Source organism: Mobula hypostoma, chromosome 9 (genome assembly GCF_963921235.1).
Source record: "Mobula hypostoma chromosome 9, sMobHyp1.1, whole genome shotgun sequence".
Taxonomy (NCBI): Eukaryota; Metazoa; Chordata; class Chondrichthyes; order Myliobatiformes; family Myliobatidae; genus Mobula; species Mobula hypostoma.
Genome location: NC_086105.1, coordinates 131,006,535 through 131,030,157, shown reverse-complemented (window position 1 = coordinate 131,030,157; position 23,623 = coordinate 131,006,535). Strand labels below are relative to the sequence as shown.

Below are 23,623 nucleotides of genomic sequence, written 5' to 3'. Positions count from 1 at the left end.
TTTGGATGGGCCCTCAGAAGAAATCGCTGGTGATTTACTGTGACACATCCAACAAATGAATGAATGCTTCACTCTCATCCCAAATCAATATTTGTCCACAACGATAACTTACACAAGGGCCAAGTTGGAACACTTATACTCTACACAATAAAGTTGAGTACACAGAATTCACGGAGAAGCAAAAACAAATGAGTTCAGTCGCGGTGCTTTGCTCCATTCAAGATGTCTGCTGATAGGGCACAGTGATGGTCATGGCTTTACCCTGGGCTCTCGTGGGCTGCCTGTCCCTCAGCTCACAGCCGTGCTGCCTGGCGTTCTCATCATTCAGGTGTGAGACGTCCGTGGACCCAGTGACCATGTTGACGACATGAACCATGTGAACCTTATTCACCCCTTTCTTGCTCAGCAGGCAGCTAAAAACCTTCTTGAACCCTTTCCTGAAGTGCTTGGACACCAGGGCATAGACAATGGGGTTGAGGCAAGAGTTGGTGTATGCCATGCAGTGGGAGAGCAGCCTTAAAGCGTAAGTGGCTTGGTTGAAGGGGAAATGTCCATAGTGGAAGCACAGGATCAGCACATGGTGAGGGAGCCAACAGAGACAGAAGAGAACCGTCACAATTATAATCATCTTGGTCACTTTTCTCTTAGCTTTTTTAGACTCAGATATGTCTTCTATCGGGTCCACTGCTGTCCACAGATACTTGATGGTCCTTGCATAAGACAGACTTATAATTGCAACAGGGACTATATATCCAAATATGAAAGTGGACGTGTCCATGATCTTCCTCCTTGGCTCCTGCCATGCCGGCATGCAGATGTAAAACCATTCATAAGGGATGAGGTCATAGTAGCTGAGGTAAGGGCCAGCAAAGATGATGGAGAGCCCCCATATGACGACCATAACAGTAAGAGCATTGCAGGGAGTCCTCAGTTCCCGCGACCGGAGGGGATATCTGATGGCCAGGTATCTGTACGATTGAGAAAAGGAGATCAGGTGAAGGATTATGCAAAATGAATGAGTTCGGATTCTGGTCAGAAGAAGGTACAGCCAGATTCATGTGTAAAATTCCAGGGATAAATCGTGCAACCTGTTAATAGGCGTGGGATACCCAGGCAACGTGCCTAGTTACTGCGAGGCCACGTAGTGGGAGACAGACCGTGAAGTGGATGGCAATGGGACAGTTTAAGACCAGTTTCACCTCCACAACTAAACCACATCTGGTGAAGAGCCAGATAGAAGTCTAGGTACTCTCACTGGTGGTGGACAAAAATTGGGAAAAGGGTTCTGTCAATGAGCTAGCAAATACTACAGCAAGTCATAAACACAGGAGAGTCTGCAGATGCTGGAAATCCAAAGCAACACACACAAAATGCTGGGGGAAATCAGCAGGTCATGCAGCGTCTATGGAAATGAATAAACAGTCAACGTTTTGGGCCAAGACCCTTCATCAGGACTGAAAAAGAAGGAGGAAGATGCCAGAATAAAAAGATGAGGGAAAGGGAACAAGGTGAGCTGGAACGTGTTAGGTGAAGTCAAGTGGGTGGGAAAGGTAAAGGGCTGGAGAGGAAGGGTTGAGGTGAGGGAGCCATAGGGTAAAGGGAAGGAGGAGGGGACCAAGGGGTAAGTGTTAGGTAGGAGAGAAGAGGTAAAAGGCCAGAGAGGAAAAAGGGGATTTACCAGAAGGAGAAATCAATATTCATGCCATCAGGCTGGAGGCTACCCAGCTGGAATACAAGGTGTTGCTCCTCCACCCTGAGGATGGCCTTGTCTTGGCACAAGAGGAGGCCATGCACCAACATGTCAGAATAGGAATGGGAATCAGAATTAAAATGTTTTGCCACTGGGAAGTTCCACTTTTGGTGGATGGAGCGAAGATGTTTGACAAAGCGATCCCCCAATTTACATCGCGTCTCACCAATGCAGAGAAGCCTGTATCAGGAGCACCGGACACATTAGACAACGGCAGCAGATTCGAAGGTAAAGTGTTGCCTCACCTAGAAGGACTGTTTGAGGCCCTGAATGGAGGTGAGGGAGGAGGTAAATGGGCACTTGGGCTGCTTGCAGGGGTAGGTGCCTGGAGGGAGATTAGTGGGGAGAGATGAATGGACAAGGAAGCTGTGGAGGGAGTGATTCCAGTGGAATGCATGGGGGGGGGGGTGGCAGGGTTAGTGATAGGATCTTGTTAAAGTTGGCAGAAGTTGCAGAGAATATGTTGGATGCAGAGGCTCATGGGGTGGTAGGTAAGGGCAGGAGGAACTCTATCACTGTCATGTCAGTGGGAAGATAGGGTGAGTGTGGGTGTTCAGCAAATGGAGGAAATGTGGTAATGAGCAGCATCAATAGTGGAGGAAGGACAATATCTCAGATGTCCTGAAGAGGAAAGCCACATCCTGGGACCCAATGTGATGGAGGTGAAGGAACTGAGAGAAGCAAATAGCATTTTTACAGGAGACAGGGTGGGAAGAGGTATAGTGAAGACAACTGTTGCATTTGCTAGGTTTATAAAAGATGTCAGTAAACAGCTAGTCTCCAGAGATAGAGACAGATAGATCGAGAAAGGAGAGGGAGGTGCCAGAAATGGACCAAGTGAATTTAAGGGCAGGGTAGAAGTTGGAGGCAAAGTTGACGAAATTGACAAGCTCAGCATGGGTGCATGAAGCAGCACCAATGCAGACGTCCATGTAGTGGAGGAAGAGTTGGGGAGCGTTACCAGGCAAAGGCTTGGAACAAGGGCTGTTCTATGTAGTCAACAAAGAAGCAGGCATGACTGGGACCTATGCGAGTGCCCATGGCTAACCCTCAATCTGGAGAAAGTGGGAGGAGCTGAAGGAAAAAATATTGAGTGTGAGGGCAGTTCTGCCAGATGGAGGAGGGTGGTGGTGGAGGGGATGTGGTTGGTTCTTTTGTCAAGAAAGAAGCAGAGAGCTTTGAGGCCTTCTTGATAGGTGTTAGAAGTGTATAGGGGCTGAACATACATTGTGAAAATGAGGCGGCTAGGGCCAGGGAATTGAAAGTTATTGAGGGGATTGAGAGCATGAAAAGTGTCACAGAAGTAGGCACGAAAGGACTGTACTGGGGGGAAAGGACCAGGCGGACATTAGGCCCACCCAGATCTTGGGTAGGAGGTACATGTTACAGCATATTGCCCCAGTAGCTAAAGGTATCAGACTAAACGGGTGATATGAATAAAATTACAAAGGGAAACTAACAAAACCATGCAATAATGGACCATCCTAGAAATTACAGTCACCAATTATAAGAACTTGTAAACTATTTATGTTGCGCTGTCTCATTTACTTTGACTTTGGACTAGGATGCATACGGTGACTCCAGCTATTCTGTCAGTCCTCATTGAGGACACCGGTTTCACATGGGATGAGAACGGTGACCCTCTGGATTAGTCCGAAGAAAGGTCTTTGCTTTGCCTGCCAAGGTCCTATCATTGCATGATGTTGAACTGATGGAAGGAATGTTAAAAAGGCGAAAGCACCAGAGTATGGGATTTCAAAGCTGAAAATGATGGAATCACTTACCATCTTAGTCTGTTGAAAGAGAAACTGATTTACTCATTGAGTTAAACTCTTTTTTGTCTTTAGTCTTTCCCAGTTCTGACAGCAGCCCTTAATCTGAAACATTAACTGTTTGTCTCCCCAGATGCTGCCCGGCCCACTAGGTGTTTCCACTTTGTCTATTTTATTTCAGATTTCCAGTATCTAGACTTCATTTTAGATTTTCAGAAGTTTGGGACTTCTCTTTCCCTGGACTACCTGCCGATGTGTGAAATGGCAGAGCGACTGAAATGATTCCTGAAATACCCCCCATAGGTCTCTGGTTGCCAGGAAAACACTGGATGTAAGCTGTTCACCCTGCCCCAAGGGAGGGACAAATGTATCTGAGGGAGTGGATGGACTTTCATAAACACTGGCTGCAGCTGTGGGCAGGTGTGGCCACAGCACTTTGCTGGGAGACGGCTGTCTTCCAATGATGAGGAAGGCTGGTGACATTACGATGCCTTCAGGAATATCTCTTGAATGAATGTAGAATGGGATGAGTAAATTGGATTAATATGCAAATCAACTACAACGTAATTGAATGGCAGATCAGTTTCAAGGCATTGCATGGCCCAATTCCCATATTCCCATTTCAGCGGAACTACCAACTACTCAGATTTTAACTCCACATCGACTCTTATCCCCAAGCTAATAAGATGCTCAACAAATTTAATTAAAGCATACAGGTATTGAATAGGTAATGAGTCTTAAGCCTGAGCTCCCAGAGGCATTATTTTAGCACATCCTTCGAAGGTGTCTAATAGTTTATTGTAACCCTAATAGTTTATTGCAGTGATCATTGTGCTGGGTGAAGGTCGGTGCACCACGCTCTTTGTGAAATTGCAGAATTAGACATACAGTAGTTTGGAGGAAGCTGACAAGCAGTTCGATTGCTTTCGAAATGAGACGTGACATTTCGACCTGAGAAATGATCGCTGGCAATTAAACTGCTGAGCCAAAAAAAAAATGAAATGGAATATTATTGAAACTTCCAGCTGGTCGTCTTGTTAGTTGTGAGGGGAATATATGAACGGACAAAACAGCAGACACAAGAGACTCCAGATGCTGGAACCTGAAGCAAACACAGCTGCTGGGGGAGCTCAGGGGGTCGAGCAGCATCTGATGCAGGAGTTTGACTCAAAGAGTCGACAATTTCTATCCCCCCATGGGTACAGTTAGACCTGTTAAGTTCCTCCAGCAGGTTCTTTGTTTCTGAAAGGGTAAACACCTTCTCTTCTGACAGCCAAGCAAGTGTGCTGCTAACATTTTTATTATCATTGTTCAGATTGGCACCGTTTTCAATAATTTACTTACATGAATTACATTTTTGTAAGCACCCAGACTTTAACTATTTTACTTATTAAGGGGAAGAGCAGGGTCCATTAATGGTAATCTATGCATTTAGCAAAAAGCGGCAGTGAGCTTTTAAATTGTTTTTTTTAAAATCTGTATTCACCATGTAGAAGGATGTTGCAATTAGTGAGTTCAGGGACGGATACAGTAAAATTCCAGAACACAATATCATTGAAAAAGGAGGAGAAGAGGGTATTTTATCAGACTTAAAGATGAGTAAATTCCTGGGGCCTGATGTGAAATATTTCAGGCTCCAATGGAAGGTAAATAGGGGATAGACGGGGCTCCAGCAGAAATGTTGAAGTGCCCCCTGGAAACAGGAGAGGTGCCAGGCGGTTGGAGGGCGAGAAATGTACATAGTACCTTCACTCAAGAAGAGCAACGGGATAAAGCAGGTAGTTACAGACCTACATTCGAGGCAACTTGACAGAGGTGTACAAAATGATAAGAGGCATAACTTGAGTGGACAGCCAGACACTTTTTCCAGGCTTATACCAAGGGCCATAAATTTAAGGTGATTAGAGGCAAGTTTAGAGGGGATGTCAGAGATAAGTTTTTTTACACAGAGAGCAGCGTGAGTCCTGCCAGGGCTGGTATTAGAGGCACATACATTAGGGACATTTAAGAGACTCTTAGATAGACACACGGATGACAGAAAAATGGAAGGCTAGGTAAAAGGGACAGGCTAGATTGATCTTAGAGTAGGTTAAAAGGTCGGCACAACATTGTGTTGAAGGACCTGTACTCTGCTGTAGTGTTCTATCATCTATATTCTATCAGAGGTGGGATATTATAAGAAAAAAAAATCAGAGAGACAAGATTAACCTTCTGCAATTGGGAGGAAGGGCAGAGATTAACTGAGGATATTTATCGTCGATTTAAAAGGAGATCCTGTGTAACTAGTTCAACTGAATTTTTTCAGAAAGTTACCAGATGTGTTGATGAGCACAGTGCAGCTAATGTGATCTACATGGACTTCAGTAAGTCCTCTGAAAGGGACCCACATAGAAAACTGGTCCAAAAGGTAAAGAACTCTGGGATGCAGAGCAATTTGGCAAATTGGATCCTACACTTGCTTGGTGATGGAAGGCAGTCAGTGATGGCGGGAAGGTTGTTTTTGTAATTGGAAATCTGTGACCAGCAGTATATTACATGGATTGGCGCCGGAACCTTTGCTGTTTGTGAAATATTTTAATAACCTGGATGTGAAGGTATGTGGTATGATTAGTAAGTTTGTAAATGACATGAACATTGGTGGTGTAGTTGATAACGAGAAGGGTCGTTTTCAGTTACAGAATGATATTGAGGAGTTAGGAAGATAGGCAGTGTAAATGACAGATGAAATTTAATTCAGAAAAGTATGTGAACCCTAGGATATACTGAGGAATGAAGGGTCCGTGGATCCCTGACAGCAGAAGGACGGGGAAATGAAAATGACATTCGAGATGCATGTTTTCATTAGCCAAAGCATGGGATAAAATAACAAGGAGGTTACAGTACACACTATTAGACACTAGCTAAGCCATGGCAGAAGTATATTATAGCTTTTGGGAAGATTTGGTATGTCACCGAAGACTCTGACACATTTCTACAGATGTACTGTGGAAAGCATTCTGACTGGTTGAGTCACCATCTGGCATGGAGATGCCAATGCAGTGAACTGGGGAAAGCTGCAGAGGGTTCTGAACTCAGCCAGCGCCTTCACGAGCACTAGCCTGCCCCCCAGTCCAGGACATGTTCAAAAGGGAATTCCTTGGGAAGGCTGCACTTATCATTAAGGACCCTCACCATCTGGAGCATGTCCTCTTCTCATTAGTACCATCTGGGAGGAGGTACAGGAGCCTGAAGACACACACTCAAAGCTTTAGGAACAGCTTCTTCCTCTCTGCTATCAGATTTCTGAACAGTCCATAAACCCATGAATACTATCTACTTTGCTCTTTTTTGCACTACCTTTATTGTGTCTGCTGCGGAACAACAAATTTCATGACGTGTTAGTGATAATAAACCTGATTCAGATTCTGATTCTGAAATGTGGTAGAATATAAGATAGAAGTTGAAATCTAAAGATACTTAATGGAGTTTTTCAGTTCATTATATTTTAAAATATTTAACGTATTGAATCACAATCCACATATAGAAATAATTTTAGGACCAGACAGTTTGGAAAACAGTGATTATATCTTAATTGACCATACATGTCGGTGTCTTTTGTCACTTCAACTAACTTAATCTTCATTGTGATTTAGAAGGCTGCAGAACAACTGAGCAAATGGGGAAGTGGAGACAACTTTGGATTTGTCCCATGAGACTGCATAAAGTTGCTGTCATTTTCAAAGAGCAATGTTGATATTTGTATCATTATTTAGACTAAAAATAACAAGAAATTGTTGCATCATTAGTGTTATCAATCTCTCTTCATTTTGCCACATGAGCAGGCATGAGATGCAGAGATACATCAACAATGGAAATGTTTAGGAACTAATTAATTGCAGGTCACTTTAGTGCTCCCAAGTATATCAAGGCTACTGTGCACCATGCCTGAAATAATTGGGTTTTGAGACAAAATCACTGGATTCAGTAGTCCTTCACGTACTGTACCTGTCAACTGAAACGGCGGCGAGCGTGAAGCTGCTTGCATACATTGCCAGGTAGATGAAGAAATGGACGGCCTTGCACATGAATGACCCAAAGACCCAGCCCTCCAGCGTGTAGATTGTGGCTTGAAATGGGACACAAAATATGATGAAGAAGAAATCGGCCACACTCAGGTTTAGAATGAACAGGTTGGTTGTGTTGTGGCCCATCTGGCCATTCCTGCACAGCACTGCTAGTACCAAGCTGTTCCCAATCGTCCCGAGCAAGAAGATCAAGGAGAAGACGACGGGCACTATGATGCTGGCTGGGTTCAACGGGTAGTTTTCAGAGGCATTCCAGTGCCCAGACATTATGCTGTCCTCATCATCATCAATCATTCAGGCAGGCGTGTGGAATAAGAACTGAAGAAAAAATAAAAGAGTTCCCATGAGGAAACATTGAATGATTTTGTTATTTGCTCCCACTGTCTAAAATCAGTTAGCATCCTTCCATAACACAAAGTTGAACGGTGAGTACCCACACATATTCCCACTTTCATTTTTACAATATATCCCAATTTGGTGCACTGAGGTGCAGGACACTACACTGGAGTCAGCCTTAAACCCATGATATGTTGATGGAATTAAGAATACATTTAGTGGAGACATGAAGCATTGATTGTAAAGGGAAAACACACCCGATGGAGAAAGCTGGAGGGGAAATTAAAGTGAATGTATTTAGGTACAAAATTAAAAGATAAAAAGGGATGAAGTAAGAGAAAGACAGATGTAAAAATAATTAAAACAAATATAAAATAAGAATTTGTTAAATGCATGTCCAAATAAAATCTCAAAGCCCGATGAAACAAAGCAATGATAAGTAATTTTCAGTGCCACAGTGCTTGGTTAGCAATCATTAACACTATGCTATTGAAAAGGTGCTCGTCCCTGCCATGATAAGATGTCATGTCTGCAGTGAGCTTAATGGAAAAACCTGCAGGTTTCTGCAATAATGGACAAGCTAAAGGTCTGATGCTGTTCTTGTAGGTTTAACAGCTCAGAAACCAGCCTCTGTTATTGCATTGTGTGCCCCTCTCCCAAAGCAAGTCTGCCATTTGCCCTTAAAAACACAACCCTCTTCCATACAAACACACTCTTAAATCCTGGTTTTACTCTAAAATCTATTTCAGCTCTTGTGCTCAATTTTATAATTTGAATGAAATTCTTCCTTAGTTTAATCATGTTTTAAATGAAAAGTAATTTTATGTTTACATAATCTTGCCCACTCGGTTAGCTCTTTAACCTGTTGGTTCCTCACAGTGTCCAGGGATAGGCAATAAACATTCCGGGACCTGTGATGCTTATTTTGGATATAGTGCCAACTGTCCAGTCAGACTGTGCACCTCTTCCAGTGGGATTTAATCCTGGGACACCCAGCCATTGCTTATCTTGAAAACCCTCAGCCTGGCCAGCACTATTTTCAGTTCATTCTACACATGCACATGCCACAGTATGAACCATTGCAATCCTACAGGACATGAGAATGAAATGGTCATGGAAAGGTGGGACTACCTATTCTCAACATAGCGTTATAGAATTACATGGTGTCTGCTCTTCTGTCAAGTTTTAAAATGAATCGCACACTCATCAACTTTTTTCCTTCAATTATTTATCCAGTTCTCCTTCTGTTTCCTCCACCCATCTGGACCAAGAATCCCTAACTAACTGGCTGTCACAAAGAATAAAGATCTTCCAGTGGTTGAAGTCACATCCGGCAGGAAGTGAGATGACAATATCCAAACACTTCAGTTTCAGAAATTGGTGCAGATGAACCACACCACAGAATTCTTAACCCATCTACCTTCAGATGCATCCTCAGCAGCCTTTCCTCTCTCAAGGTCATTGCTAAAGCCATCTTGAGGGCATCCATTTCTATTAACAATTGCTGTAATAATGAAGCAATCCATACACTGAAATATAACTGGGTTGGAATAAGTAATTGATAACATCTGTGCCAGGTTTTGCACATCTATAACAAGAACTCCTTTATCTCCCCACCAAAACATACTGTATCACTAAACTAAATGACAAAATAACTTTAAAATGATTTCTGGAGCTCCCAGAAGGCACTGCACTCCCCAACATGCCTTTCAAGAGACATTGCCAGAGACGCTGACAGCTGTATGCATAATTATATGAGGATGCTGACATTAAAACATGTTTTAAGTTATTAACTGAATCCTCTGGACAGAATCACAGAATTATTGTGTGTGTTATCTACTGTATCCTGTGCTCTTGGTGTGGCCTCATGTATATCGGTGAGACCCATCACAGATTGGGAGACCGCCTCGCCGAGCACCCAGAAAAACAGCAGGAAAAGTGGGATCTCCCAATAGCCACCCAATTCAATTCTAGTTCCCATTCCCATTCTGACATGTCAGTCCATGGCTTCCTCTACTGCCTCAATGAGGCCACCCTCAGGGTGGAGGAGCAACACCTTATATTCTGTCTGGGTAACCTGATGGCATGAACATCAATTTCTCAAACTTCCAGTAACTGGCCCCCCTCCCCATCCTTCACCATTCCCTATTCCCATTTCCCTCTCTCACCTAATCACCTTACCTGCCCATCACCTCCCTCTGGTGCTCCTCCCCCTTTCCTTTCTTCCATGGCCTTCTGTCCTCTCCTCTCAGATTCACCCTTCTCCAGCCCTGAATCTCTTTCACCAATCTACTTCCCAGCTCTTTACCTCACTCCCCTCTCCCAGTTTCACCTATCACCTACCACCTTGTACTTCATCCTCCCTTCCCCCCACTTCTCATCTCTTTTTTCCAGTCCTGATGAAGGACCGCTGCCCAAAATGTTGACTGTTTACTCTTTTCCGTAGACGCTGCTTGGCCCTCTGAGCTCTTCCAGCATTTTGTGTGTATTACCTTGATTTTCAGCATCTGCAGATTTTGCCCTTGTTTCTCAGAATTATTGTAGGGGATATGGTCACTGGGTCTCTATGGGCTTAACCATTCTGAGCAGACCATCCCCTTGAGTCACATCGGTCCTTCTGGAGATAATACTCCATTAGGATCAAGACAACTTAGACAACTAGAAATGATTAATAATTATGCCCCTGCGTTCACCATCCACATTCCAAATCCAAAAGTGTAACTTCTTTTTTGGTATTAAATAGTTAAGTTGTGGAATGCACCGATGAGACAGCGTCAACTGCAGCATTCAAATGGACTTTTTCAAAAAAATCAAACTAGCTAAGTATCTGAATGGAAGTGTTTTGGAGAGATGGCAAGGGAGAGAAACTATGTGGGTTACTCTTATATTCAGCCAATACACTCTCAGCTTCATTGCTGTAACCATTCAGTGATTCTGTATTGATAGTTCAGTTTATAACAGTGAATGGTATACATGCCTTAATGAAGTCACTGCCTTGCAGTTCTGAACATTTTTTTCAACGGTCTTGGCATATCGCCTTTGCGTAACATGTCAATATAAAGCAATGCCCTTTTGATTCAGAGTTGTGGAGCATTACGGGATGGAAACGGGCCCCTGGGCTCAACTCATCCATGCTGAACATGAGCTCGTTCCACTTTCCTGTATTTGACCCATGATCACTCTAAACCTTTCTATCCATGTACCTACTTACATCGGATGCAAAACTGGGCTGGGCTAAGAAGTGGCAGATGGAGTTCAACCCAGAGAAGTGTGAAGTGGTTCATTTTGGTAGGTCAAATAGGATGGCAGAATATAGTATTAATGGTAAGACTCTTGGCAGTGTGGAGGATCAGAGGGATCTTGGATTCCGAGTCCATAGGATGCTCAAAGCAGCTGCGCAGGTTGACTCTGTGGTTAAGAAGGTGTACGGTATATTGGCCTTCATCAACCGTGGCATTGAGCTTAAGAGCCGAGAGGTAATGTTGCAGCTATATAAGACCCTCGTCAGACCCCACTTGGAGTACTGTGCTCAGTTCTGGTCGCCTCACTACAGGAAGGATGTGGAAGCCATAGAAAGGGTGCAGAGGAGATTTACAAGGATATTGCCTGGATTAGGGAGCATGCCTTATGAGAATAGGTTGAGTGAACTCGGCCTTTTCTCCTTGGAGCGACGGAGGATGAGAGGTGACCTGATAGAGGTGTATAAGATGATGAGAGGCATTGATCGTGTGGATAGTCAGAGGCCTTCTCCCAGGGCCAAAATGGTTGCCACAAGAGGACACAGGTTTAAGGTGCTGGGGAGTAGGTACAGAGGTGATGTCAGGGGTAAGTTTTTTTACTCAGAGTGGTGAGTGCGTGGAATGGGCTGCCGGCGACAGTGGTGGAGGCGGATACGATAGGGTTTTTTAAGAGACTTTTGGATAGGTACATTGAGCTTAGAAAAACAGAGCACTATAGGTAAGCCTAGTAATTTCTAAGGTAGGTACATGTTCGGCACAACTTTGTGGGCCAAAGGGCCTGTATTGTGCTGGAGGTTTTCTATGTTTTCTATCTGAATGAATTTTAAATGTTCGAATTATACCCACCTCTGCTACTTCCTTTGGCAGCTCGTACCGCATACCAACCGCTTTTATTTAAAAACTTACCTCTTGGATCCCTTATAAATCTTTCCCTCTCAAGTCTATGCCCCCTGGCTTTAGACTCCCCTACCCTGGGAAAATCACCTTATCTATGCCCCTTGTGATTTTATCTGCTGTACATTTGTGATGTCACCTACACTCAGGGGAAATCATGCCAGCCAATCCAGTCTCTTCTCTTAACTCAAGCTCTCTGTCCCAGCAACATCCTCGTGAATTTTTTCTGTACCATTTTCATTTTAATAGTGCCCTTCCTACAACAAAGCCACCAGAACCGTACACAATGAGTACACCTACTGACCAGGGCACCTACATTCTCATCCAAACATTGGGGTCATTAAAGAGCCTTTAAAAGCATCTTATCATTAACAAGTCTCTGAAAGCTGCAGAAATACTTTGAACATTATTGCGCATTTTCTTAGTGATACGTTTTAGTGGATATTGAAGGTCAGGCAGCAGATGCAGTCTGACCAACATTTTGTACAACCGTAATATGACATCCCAAATCCTACCACTAAACATATCTCTAACTCCCCCCACCACCAGCTCGGCTTTCGGCAGGGACCACTCCCTCCACGATTCCCTCGTCCATTTGTCCATGCCCACTGCTTTCTCTCCAGGCACCTGTGCAAGCAGCCTAAGTCCTTCACCTGGGCAGTCACTTCCTCCTTCACCTCCATCCAAACAGAATTTCCAGGTGAGGCAACACTTCACCTGTGAATTTGCTGGAGTCATCTATTGTATCTGGTGCTCCCAATCTGGCCTCCTCTACAATGGAGAGACCCGCCATTAAATTGGAGGACCGCTTCGTCGAGCACCTCTGCACCATCTGCCCCAAGCGGGATTTCCTGGTGGCCAAACGTTTTAATTCCGATTGTCATGCTCTGGTCCGTGAAGTCTGCATTCCAGTTCACAGTCCGGTCCGTGGACTCTGGACTCCGGGTCTTCTGGCTGTCCCTTGTTTTTTTGGGCTTAATCATAGGCACCAGATGCTCAGCTTGGTGCTGGGAATATAAGTGGCCCTGGGTTCGAGTGTGGGTGCTGGTTCGTCTTGTCGGTATCCTGTCCTCGCCTCTGTGGGGTAAGCCAGGCCGTCTTTGCCGTTACCCTGAGGCTGGACTGTTCCCTTCCCTTCACCTTCTGCCTGAAGCCTTGCCCCGCAACCTGTGCCTGGAGCCTTGCCCTGCAATCTGGTCAAGTTCAGCCACCTGAGCGAGACCGGAGCCTTGCTGTGTCAGGATAAGAAACTGTCTATCGTTGTTTGGAACTGTCTCTCTGTGTCCACAGCTTTGCTTGGTAGGTCCGGCTGTTTGCCGCTACCTAGTGTTGGGAACTGTCTCTGTGTCCATGCCTTCGCTAGGTAGGTCCGGCCGTTTGCTGTTACCTTGTGTTGGGAACCGTCTCATCGTGTTCAGCATTCTATGTATGAGTCCCAGCCCTACGTCCTGTTCCCAAGTAGGGGTCCCGGCTCTGTGTTCCATGTTCCTGTCTCTCAAGTCCAACGCTCTGTGTTCCCATGCACTAGACCAAGGCTCTGTGTTTCCGTCCTTCCCAAGATCAAGTCAAGGCTTCCGGCTTTGTGTTCCGAGGTTTCTGTCTCCCAAGACCATGTCATGTCTTCGCCTAGTTCCGGAGTCCGAGCCCGAGTCAAGACCCAGGTTCTGGCTCCCTGTCCAGTCTCTGGCTCGAAGTCCGAACCCAAGCCTTGTCATGTCCTCACCTCGAAGAACCTAAGCCTCGTCATGTCCTCGCCATGAAGAACCCAAGCCATGAAGATCCCAAGCCATGTCCAGTCCTGTAGTCACGTCATGCCCTCGCCTAGTTCCGGGATCCAAGCCCGAGTCAGGACCCAGGTTCTGGGTCTTTGTCCAGTCTCTGGCTCGGAGTCCAAGCCCAGGCTCCTTGTTCCTAGTTCCTAGTCCTGGTCCCACTTGCCTAGCCAATGTCCTAGCCCAAGTCTGTGTTCTTGTCCCAGCTCTCTAGTCAAGTCCTGTTCCTAGTACTTCAGTGTCTGTGTCTTGCATGTGAGTCCGCCCATCAATGCCCACCTTATAACACCGATTCCCATTCCCATTCTGACATCTAGATCCATGGCCTCCTCTTGTGCCATGATGAGGCCACCCTCAGCGTGGAGGAGCATTCCAACTGGGCACGCCCTAACCAGATGGCAAGAATATTGATTTCTCCTTCCGGTACACAAATGCCCCCATCTCCGCTTCCTCTATTCCCCATTCTGACGTTATGCTTCTGGCCTGCCTATTACTTCTGCAGAATCCCCTCCTCTTTCCTTTTCTCTTCTGGTCCAATCTCCTCTCCTATCTGATTCTTTCTTCTCCAGCCCTTATCCTTTCCCACCCATCTGCTTCACCTATTACCGTCCAGCTAGCCTCCTACCTCTCCCCTCATTTTTTAATTCTGTCATCTTCCCCCTTCCCTCTCAGTCCTGTAGAAGGTCTCAGCCGAAAAGTCAACTTTATTCATTTCCATAGGTTCTGCCTGACCTGCTGAGTTCCTCCAGCATTTTGTGTGTGTTGCTTGGATTTCTATCATCTGCAGACTTTATTGTATTTGTTCTTGTACTTTATGTCCTGACTAATAAAGACCAGGTTGTACTTTCTTCACCATCCTGTTTACCTGTTGAGAATCTTTTCTGTACCATCTTCAGCTTAATAATGCCCTTCCTATAAAGAGGCTGGCAGAACTGCACACAATACATAAACTTACCAACCATCGAACCTACACTCCCATCCAAGTTGTTAATACAGCTGACAAACACTACTGCTTTCAGGAAACGAAGCTATGGCGAGACAAGAATATACCGCGTGTATCTCATCTTTCTATTCTACAACACTCTCCGGGGCCCTGCCATTTATTGTGCAAGCCCAGCCCTGGTTTACCACCCAAAATGCGATACTTTACACTTGTCTGAATTAAATACCATGTCATTGCTTGACTGTCTTTCCCAGGGGAACTAGATCCTGTTGTGATCTTTATCAACCTTCTTCATCACCAATTTTAATGTCAAATACAAACTTATGGGCCATACCAATTATATTCTCATCCAAATCATTTATGGATATGACAAAGGGGCCTTTAAAAAGTACATGAAAGCAGCTTATTATTAATTATTCTCAAGCTACAGAGCTCCTTTGAATGCCATTGCCCTTCTGGTCAGTGAAATGCCTTGTTGGGCAGCAGAGGTCAGGAACCCATAGCAAGGCTTGTTTCAAAATATTAGTCATAGCTGTTAGATTGTCAGTCCTTCTGTTCAAATCAAAATATGCTCATGTGATATATTACTCTCCAGGACTGCTGCTCACTGAATATAAATACATTGACAAGAACAGTGATCTGTGGGCAGAGGAATGTTGTGTAAACATATATCTTTTCATTAATATCACCAAAACTAGCTTCATTAAGAGGCATTTTTCTCCTCCTAACTTGTCTGTTCAGAATAAAGATTAGTTTTTCTCCCTGGAAAGAGCCTGGGTGTTCCAGCTGCAACTCTAGATAACACACTTCTATTCATATACACATACACACACACACAGTCAACTCACACACAAGATCATGTCACAAATACAGGTAGATATTCATTTGCGCAGACACACAGATGCCCCATTCACAAATATTGACTTGGCACAAATTTGCATGCAGGTACACAAAATTAAATAGTGTTTTTCAAATGCGGTGACTTTTTTTTAAACACAGTTCTCATCAATGGTTCCTTGACAGCGTCGCTGAGGTTATGCCAGCGTCTCCTGCAGTCTTTTATGAATAAAATCGAAGTTAAAAAAGGGACCTAGTGCTTTAAACGTAACCGCACTATTTTACAAGTAGTGCAGAAGTTGCAAATCGTTTCGACCCCAGTGAGCCGGAAGTAGCCAACACCCACAGAGTATGTACGGTGGAGAGTATTCCGACTGCATCAAGCCTGGTATAAGGCCTCCAGTACAGAGGCTGCGGAGGGTTGTCGTGTCAATCATTTCCATCACGGACACGTCCCACCTCGCCTTCAAGGACCTCTTCAAAAGGCGGTACCTCGAGATTGCAGCATGCATCAGTAAAGGCCCTCGCCATCTTCGCCTTCCTACTTTTGGAAGGAGGTACTGGAGTCTGAAGACCCCCGCCCAACGTCTTATAAACAGTTTCTTCCCCTCCGCCATCATATTTCTGAACAGCCCATGAACACTAGTTTGTTATTGGTCTTGAACACTATTTGTTTATTTATTTTGTAACTTTATATTAATTTTTATGTCTTGCACTTACAGCTGCCGCAATACAGCAAATTTCACAACACAAATTGCTGGAGCTTCCCCTTCCCACACCACCTTATTCTGGCTTCTTCTGCCTTCCTGTCCTGCCCTGATGAGGGGTCCCGGGCCCGGCCCGAAACGTCGACTGTGTATTCATTTCCATGGCTGCTGCCCGACCTGCTGAGCTCCTGCAGTACTTTGTGTGATTTACTCTGGGCTTTCCAGTGGGATCTTTAGTGTTTAAAATTTCACAAAACATATGTCAGTGGTGATAATAAGCCTGATTCTGACTTGCGATGGTTCATTAGTCATCTCAAGATGTAGACTAGACATTTTCGAAATCAAATCCAGCCAAATAAGCGCGTGCTTCCACACTTCCTAATGAATCAGAATGGTTATGAAATCTGTGTTTAATACATGTAAGCACATAGTATTTTACTTCCCTGCACCTGTCAACTAAGGGAATGAAAACCCAAGACAAGCTTCTGAGATAAGTGATATACAAGACGGCAGAAAAGATTACAAATAGATTATAGGCTCTCCATTTGCATGGAACGGCGCGACTGCAGAGCAACCGAGTTTCCAATACCATCGGCTAACGCTTAAAAAAATGCGTAACTCAGCGAAAAACTACTGAGAAGTAATAGTAGAATTCGCAGGTGGTAAAATGTAAGGAGTATTAAGCACAGGAAAGTAACCCCTAACATAAGTGAAAATCTGTCCTTCCGATTTTATTTGGAATACAGAAATTGTTCTAACAGCGAGTAGCATGACTGAGCGGGGACCGGGAAACGATGGGGTATTACAACTGAACAGCCGCCCCTATTCGAATTATCGGCAGCAGCATTGCACCAACGAGGCTATAATAAAGTACATCTGCCCAAAAGAGCAATGATTTAACAGTGGTTAAACAGGAATTCAGTTGCATGCCGACCACAGCACAAGGGACTCGATGTGCAGGGGTGTAAATAGTCACAACGCTCACACCACACACATTCACAAATCCACCCTGTCCGGCCTTGATCTCTGACGTGACTTTAAATCGCAGTACTTTGTACCTCTTGATTCAAGCCACTGTTTGCTGAATTTCGGCCCGTTTATAAAAACTGCATGCAGCTGTAAATACGAGAATTTCTGCAGATGCTGGAAATTCAAGCAACACACACAAAATGCTGGTGAACGCAGCTCGGCCAGGCAGCATCTATAGGAAGAGGTACAGTCGACGTTTCGGGCCGAGACCCTTCGTCAGGACTAACGGAAAAAAGAGATTTGAAAGTGGAGGAGGGGGGAGGAGAGACCCGAAATGATAGGAGCAGGTGAGGGAGGAATGAAGTCAAGAGCTGGGAAGTTGATTGGCAAAAGGGATACAAGACTGGAGAAGGGGGAGTATCATGGGACAGAACAAGTGCTACATCTGCCCTTACACTTCCTCCCTTACCACCATTCAGGGCCCCAGAAAGTCCTTCCAGGTGAGGCGACACTTCACCTGTGAGTCGGCTGGTGTGATATACTGCGTCCGGTGCTCCCGATGTGGCCTTCTATATATTGGCGAGACCCGACGCAGACTGGGAGACCGTTTCGCTGAACACCCACCTCTGTCCGCCAGAGAAAGCAGGATCTGCCAGTGACCACACATTTTAATTTCCACGTCCCATTCCCATTCTGACATGTCTATCCACGGCCTCCTTTACTGTAAAGATGAAGCAACATTCAGGTTGGAGGAACAACACCTTATATTCCATCTGGGTAGCCTCCAACCTGATGGCATGAACATTGACTTCTCTAACTTCCGTTAATGCCCCTCCTCCCGTTCGTAACCCATCCCTTATTTATTTATTTAATTAATTATTTTCTCTTTCCCTCTCACAATAACTCCTTGCCTGTTCTCCATCCTCCTCTGGCGCTCCCCTCCCCCTTTCTTTCTTCTAAGGCCTCCCGTCCTATGATCCTCTCCCTTCTCCAGCCTTGTATCCCTTTTGCCAATCAACTTTCCAGCTCTTGGCTTCATCCCTCCCCCTCCTGTCTTCTCCTATCATTTCAGATCTCCCCCTCCCCCTCCCACTTTCAAATCTCTTACTATCTCTTTTTTCCGTTAGCCCTGACGTTTAAGGGTCTCGGCCCGAAACGTCGACTGTACCTCTTCCTATAGGTGCTGCCTGGCCTGCTGCGTTCACCAGCATTTTGTGTGTGTTGCAGCTGTAAATGTTGCTACTTGTGGAATGATGTATTGTCAGAATTTGCAAAGAGGGAACTTGCATTCATTAAGCAGTGAATAGCTTAAGATGATTACGATTACTTTCGCACTGAAGTCGCTGTGGCAGTGTGAGGGAGGTTAACTACAGCAGCAGAAACGAGCGGTAATAACTGCTGTACAGTAATGCGTTGTGAAACGTGCTAAGCAGCAACGCACTGAACTGGGCAGACAGCACGACATTGCAAACGCCACCGTTATCGGTGCTTCACAGTTTTAGTTTGGAGTGGAAATTTCCCAGGACTGATTCCGGGCTTGTTTTAATAGGGCATCTGCTCTCCCAACCAACCACTTTAATCTGGTGGGCTGGTAATGCCTACACTAGGCTTTTGAAAGTGTATAAAATATCGATGGAAGAGCGAATTATAGAGAAGTTCTACCGACATAAACAGACGCGGGTGTTTATGGTGGCGGCAGGTCGTCACGCATAGCGCTGAAGCATGGTGTTAGAACATTTGACACGGTTATGCCGCTAGCATTGTAATGACGAGCCAAAAGGTGCAGAGTTTCCTACGCCACTTGTCCTGAAATACAAGTACAAAAACACCCGTCCTTAGAACATGCATCCTCTTCAGAACATGTTCAGAACTGAACAGGATCGGGGGAAAAAAAGCTGCAAAGGGTTGCAAACTCCCCAGCGGACAGGGCAATTTCAAACCTCAGAAAGGGGCGTCCATCAATAAGAACCCCTCCAATCCCATCACCAAGGTTATGATCTCTTCTCATTGCTACCAATAGGCAGGAGGTACAGAAATCTGAAGGCACACACTCAATGTTTTAGAAAATGCTTCTTCCCCTCTGCCAGCAGAGTTGTGAACGGACAATGAACCAACTAATGAATACTACCTCTCTATTATAGTGCTCTCCCCTTGCACTGTAGTGTCAAACGAGCAATACTGGTGAGTTAGTGTGTACTAGTTGGTTCATTGTCCGTGTGCATAATTGCAAACTCTACTAAAAGAACCACCAAGGAAACTTGGCACCACGTGGCCGGCCAGTATTTTTTAAAATATTTTTAAGCAGGTAACCAAATCAACGCAACCTTGTGTTCATTCATTCTTCCAAGCATTTCACAGCAGCATCTGAATGCATTCTCCTGCCACAGATTTGTTTCGCGTCTGCTCGGTGTTCCGATCCCGCCAGCGGGGAGCGGACTAGGTGGCTCGCTGTTTACATCGGCAGAGTGACATGTATATTTTACATGAATGACTTCTTTGCTTGACTACTGAAAGGTTCTATCATGCAGGGACTCCTGATAAAGTAACATCTCTGCCCCTTAATTTACAACTGGGAATTTTTGAAAAGGACAACTGGGACGACATCAAGACCTGAGTCACCAAATCAGCTTTTATTTGAATACCGCCGTTATATATTGGAATTCAAGCATGGTATAATATAACCTGCGCACTGGATTTAATTGCTAAATACGGAAATATATATTTATGAGTGCACTACATGGATATACGTATGCATATGTGCGATATCTCCATCTATAAATGTTTACGTGTTGCATATGTGCAATTATTCATGACTGTGTTTAAGTGTAACGGGCATACTGTATAGGAACACACACACACACACACACACTTGTTATCCTGCGGATTATGTAAACAACGTACCTAAGTAACTTTATTTTAAACAGAGGTTTCGATATATTTTACACATCCATTCATTTCCCTTCAACACGCCCTCTCTGAAAACAATATTCATTCATTCATTCATTCTCCGTCTTGTACGTTTACTTTGAGTTCTTTGTATTGACATGCCAGTGATTAATTGAAACATTTGGCTCACTCAGTCACACCCAACGAACCCGTCTGCAAGAAATACAAGTCTACGATCATTAAACTTTCAACCACTTATAGCACATCCAAAACGTTTAACAACAGATACATACATGATAACGCGGTGATCGCTCTTAGTCAGAACAGGATAATAACAATTTTCACCATGGTTTAGTTGATATGAATTGCCGATCCGGATTTTTCATTATACCTGGATGCAAAGTTGAAAATGCTGCCCTGTTCGTGGCGATCTTTTCTTTCAAGACCATCCAAAGCGATGACTGAAAATACGTCTATGTGTGCTTCCGATCGCTCGCTGCCTGTCGCTCACATTTTCACACGATGTGAATTAAAGGCGTATGCACACTTAACACAAACACTTCTACACATTATCACAACCATGCACACTTACAGGTATAAACGCACATAAATGCCTCTTAGACACACGTCCACGCACACGAATAGACTCGCGCTCTCGTCCACACCCCAATTTATCACATCACAGCGGACAAAAACTTGGCAGTCACAATTTCCACCTACTCTCAGACACGTTCTTAAACACGCTGGCGGGTTCAGCCCTTGTTACACATAGTTACAGACTCACTCATCTCCATTTCAAATCTCTGCATCCCTTTCGATCTCAAGTCCCACTCCAGTAGTAAACCGCGCTCTTGTAAAGATAACTTCTGACAGAAAGATTAAATCTGATTCGATTTCTGGTTTTATCTTCAATCCATTCCCATTTTACATCTCCACCCGTCTCTTAATCTTCTCATATCTCTACTGAATGTCTTTCTCCCCTCCTTTCAACCCCCCTTACCCGAGTCACACACACACACACATACACACACACACACACACACACAAATATATTTTTGTGAAACTGTTAATCTGATTTCTAATTTAACCCATCCGCGTTTGTTACTTTACCCAATTCTCTGCTAACTCCGAGATCTGCAACATTCGCCGAGGTCGCTGGAACTGTTGGAAAGAGCAGGTCGGTCTGGGAAGAAGACTCGCTCACAGGCGCCTCTGTGTCGACTGTCTCGCCCGATCTCCCACCGCGGTCCAGATTCTCACTGTGAAGGCTCCAAATCACTCGCCCGCACGTTCATCATCAAACCTTGTCCGACCACCACCAGAGTCGGCAGACACCTCAGCCAGCCACGGGAACCGACCCGGTTTCTCCGGCGAGGATAAATTGAATGCAGATTTCCACCATCTATGAACTTTTCGCTTTGAACCGCCGCGTTCCACTCGTAGAAGTGCTTCGCCTGTCAGTGGAGTATTTTCAATATGGTCCTGAAACCTTTCGTCGGGTGGCAAGGATTTAAGGGTAGACTGATTCCTGCTCGTCACGAAACCCTGCTTGCTCCCTTTTCCCCCCACTCACCCCGAGTCTCCCATTCACGCTCTCTGTTTTCCTGTCTGCTCACACCCACCCCACGGAAACAAACTCAGTACTTGTAACAAGCCCACTCTATCCACGCGCTCCGTGTGAGTACACTCTCCCGCTCAGACTCAAGAGTGTTAGCAACGTGTCAGCGTCCACACTCGCGGTCACGTTCAGAATCAGAACCGGTTTTATTGTCACCCACTTAGATGACGGGAAATTCCATGTTTCACAGCAGCAGTGAAATGCAAAGACTAAAGCTAGTATAAATTACGACCCCCCCCCCCAAAAAAAGCGCAAGAAAAGGGGACTAACGAGGTCGCGTTTACGGGATCATGGACCGTTCAGAAATCTCATTCCCATAGCATGCGATGAGAGCATGTCCCTGATGCTGGGGGTCCTTACTAATGGATTCCAAGGCACAGCCTCTTAAAGATGTCCTCAATGGTGGGGACAGTTGTCCCGGGAGTCTCCAACCCTTTGCATCCTTAAGACCTTGTGCATTGGACACACACACACACCACAAATGGCCTAACTTCCTGTTCACACTTAGTACTTACTCTTTCCGCCCATTATGCAGAATACCACAGGGCTGGAAGAACAATGAAATATTGATCACTGGACAACTTTCATGTACCCCCAACTTAGGTCCCACAAATCTTTCTGCAATCTTAAGGTGGAGACACTATTGCTGCCCACAGAAGTTGCCAGACTCTGTGAACCCAAACAAGAAGTCAAGTGAAAACCCCAAAAAGCAATTACCCAGCTTCACGTGAAGGGGTGGCAAAGAGTCATGCCTAATCAGGTTGAAAGAATACAGGAGGAGTGACAGTTCCTTTCTGAAAAGGAAAGTGGAAGCCTAGCCCTTCTGCAGACGCAAAGGGCCAAATATTCTTCAGCCAGCTGACCATTGTCCACTAACACAAAGTTCAAAGTAACTTTATTATCAAAGTACTTATATGTCACCATATACAACCCTGAGATTAATTTTCTGTGGGCATTTACAATAAATACAAGAAACACAATAGAATCAGTAGAAGACTGCCCCCAACAGGACATACAAACAATAAATGTGAAAAAGACAATGCTGTGCAAATACCAAAAGAAATAATAGTAATTATTATTATTATAACTATCAAAAATGATAAATAAATAATGAGCGCATGAGATGAAGAGTCCTCGAAAGTAAGTCAATAATTTGGGGGGAAATTTAGTGATAGGGTGAGTGAAGTTGAGTCAAGTTATCTCCTCTGTTTCAAGAGCCTGATGGTTGAGTGGTAATAACTGTTCTTGAATCTGGTGGTGTGGGTCTTGAGGCTCCTGTACCTTCTTCCTGATGGCAGCAGCAAGAAGAGAGCATGACCTGGATGGTGGGGAATCCCCGATGATGGATGTTACTTTCCTGCGACAGCGCTCTGCGTAGATGTGCTCAGTGATGGGGAGGGCCTTACCCATGATGGACTAGGCTATATCCATTACTATTTGTAGGCTTTGCCATTGAAGATGCAGATCCATTCAATTCTGCAGATGTTGGAAATCCTGTGTAACACATACACGATGCTGGAGGAACTCAGCTGGTCAGAACTCAGCAGGTCAGGCAGCATCTATGGAAAGGAATAAACAGTTGACATTTTGGGCCAAGTCCCTTCATGAGGACATTGTCCACTATAGGCTTACACAGGACATGCTGAGGGTACACATTAAACTGTTCCATGATACAACCAATTGGGCAGTCAACATTCAGTTACAACATTTTGTAGCTTTACAAATAACACTTGAGTAACTGAATAAATACTGCAGACTGTTCAATTCACAAGCTTGGTACAGAGCTTCAGGTCACCTGTTACTTTAATTCTTGGTTTCATTTCCAACCTGCCCTCT

The 23,623-nt window shown here is 44.8% G+C and overlaps 1 protein-coding gene across 1 annotated transcript; it reads right to left on the bottom strand.

Moving 5' to 3' along the window:
* Nucleotides 1-21,390, bottom strand: galr2b (galanin receptor 2b). The gene is made up of 3 exons (XM_063057482.1): nucleotides 21,280-21,390; nucleotides 7,507-7,904; nucleotides 1-968 (listed from the first exon to the last, which is right to left on the bottom strand). Exons 2-3 carry the CDS (start codon nucleotides 7,878-7,880, stop codon nucleotides 218-220), a joined length of 1,125 nt encoding a protein of 374 aa, XP_062913552.1. The 5' UTR covers nucleotides 7,881-7,904; nucleotides 21,280-21,390; the 3' UTR covers nucleotides 1-217.
* Between the last annotated feature and the right edge of the window lie 2,233 nt (nucleotides 21,391-23,623).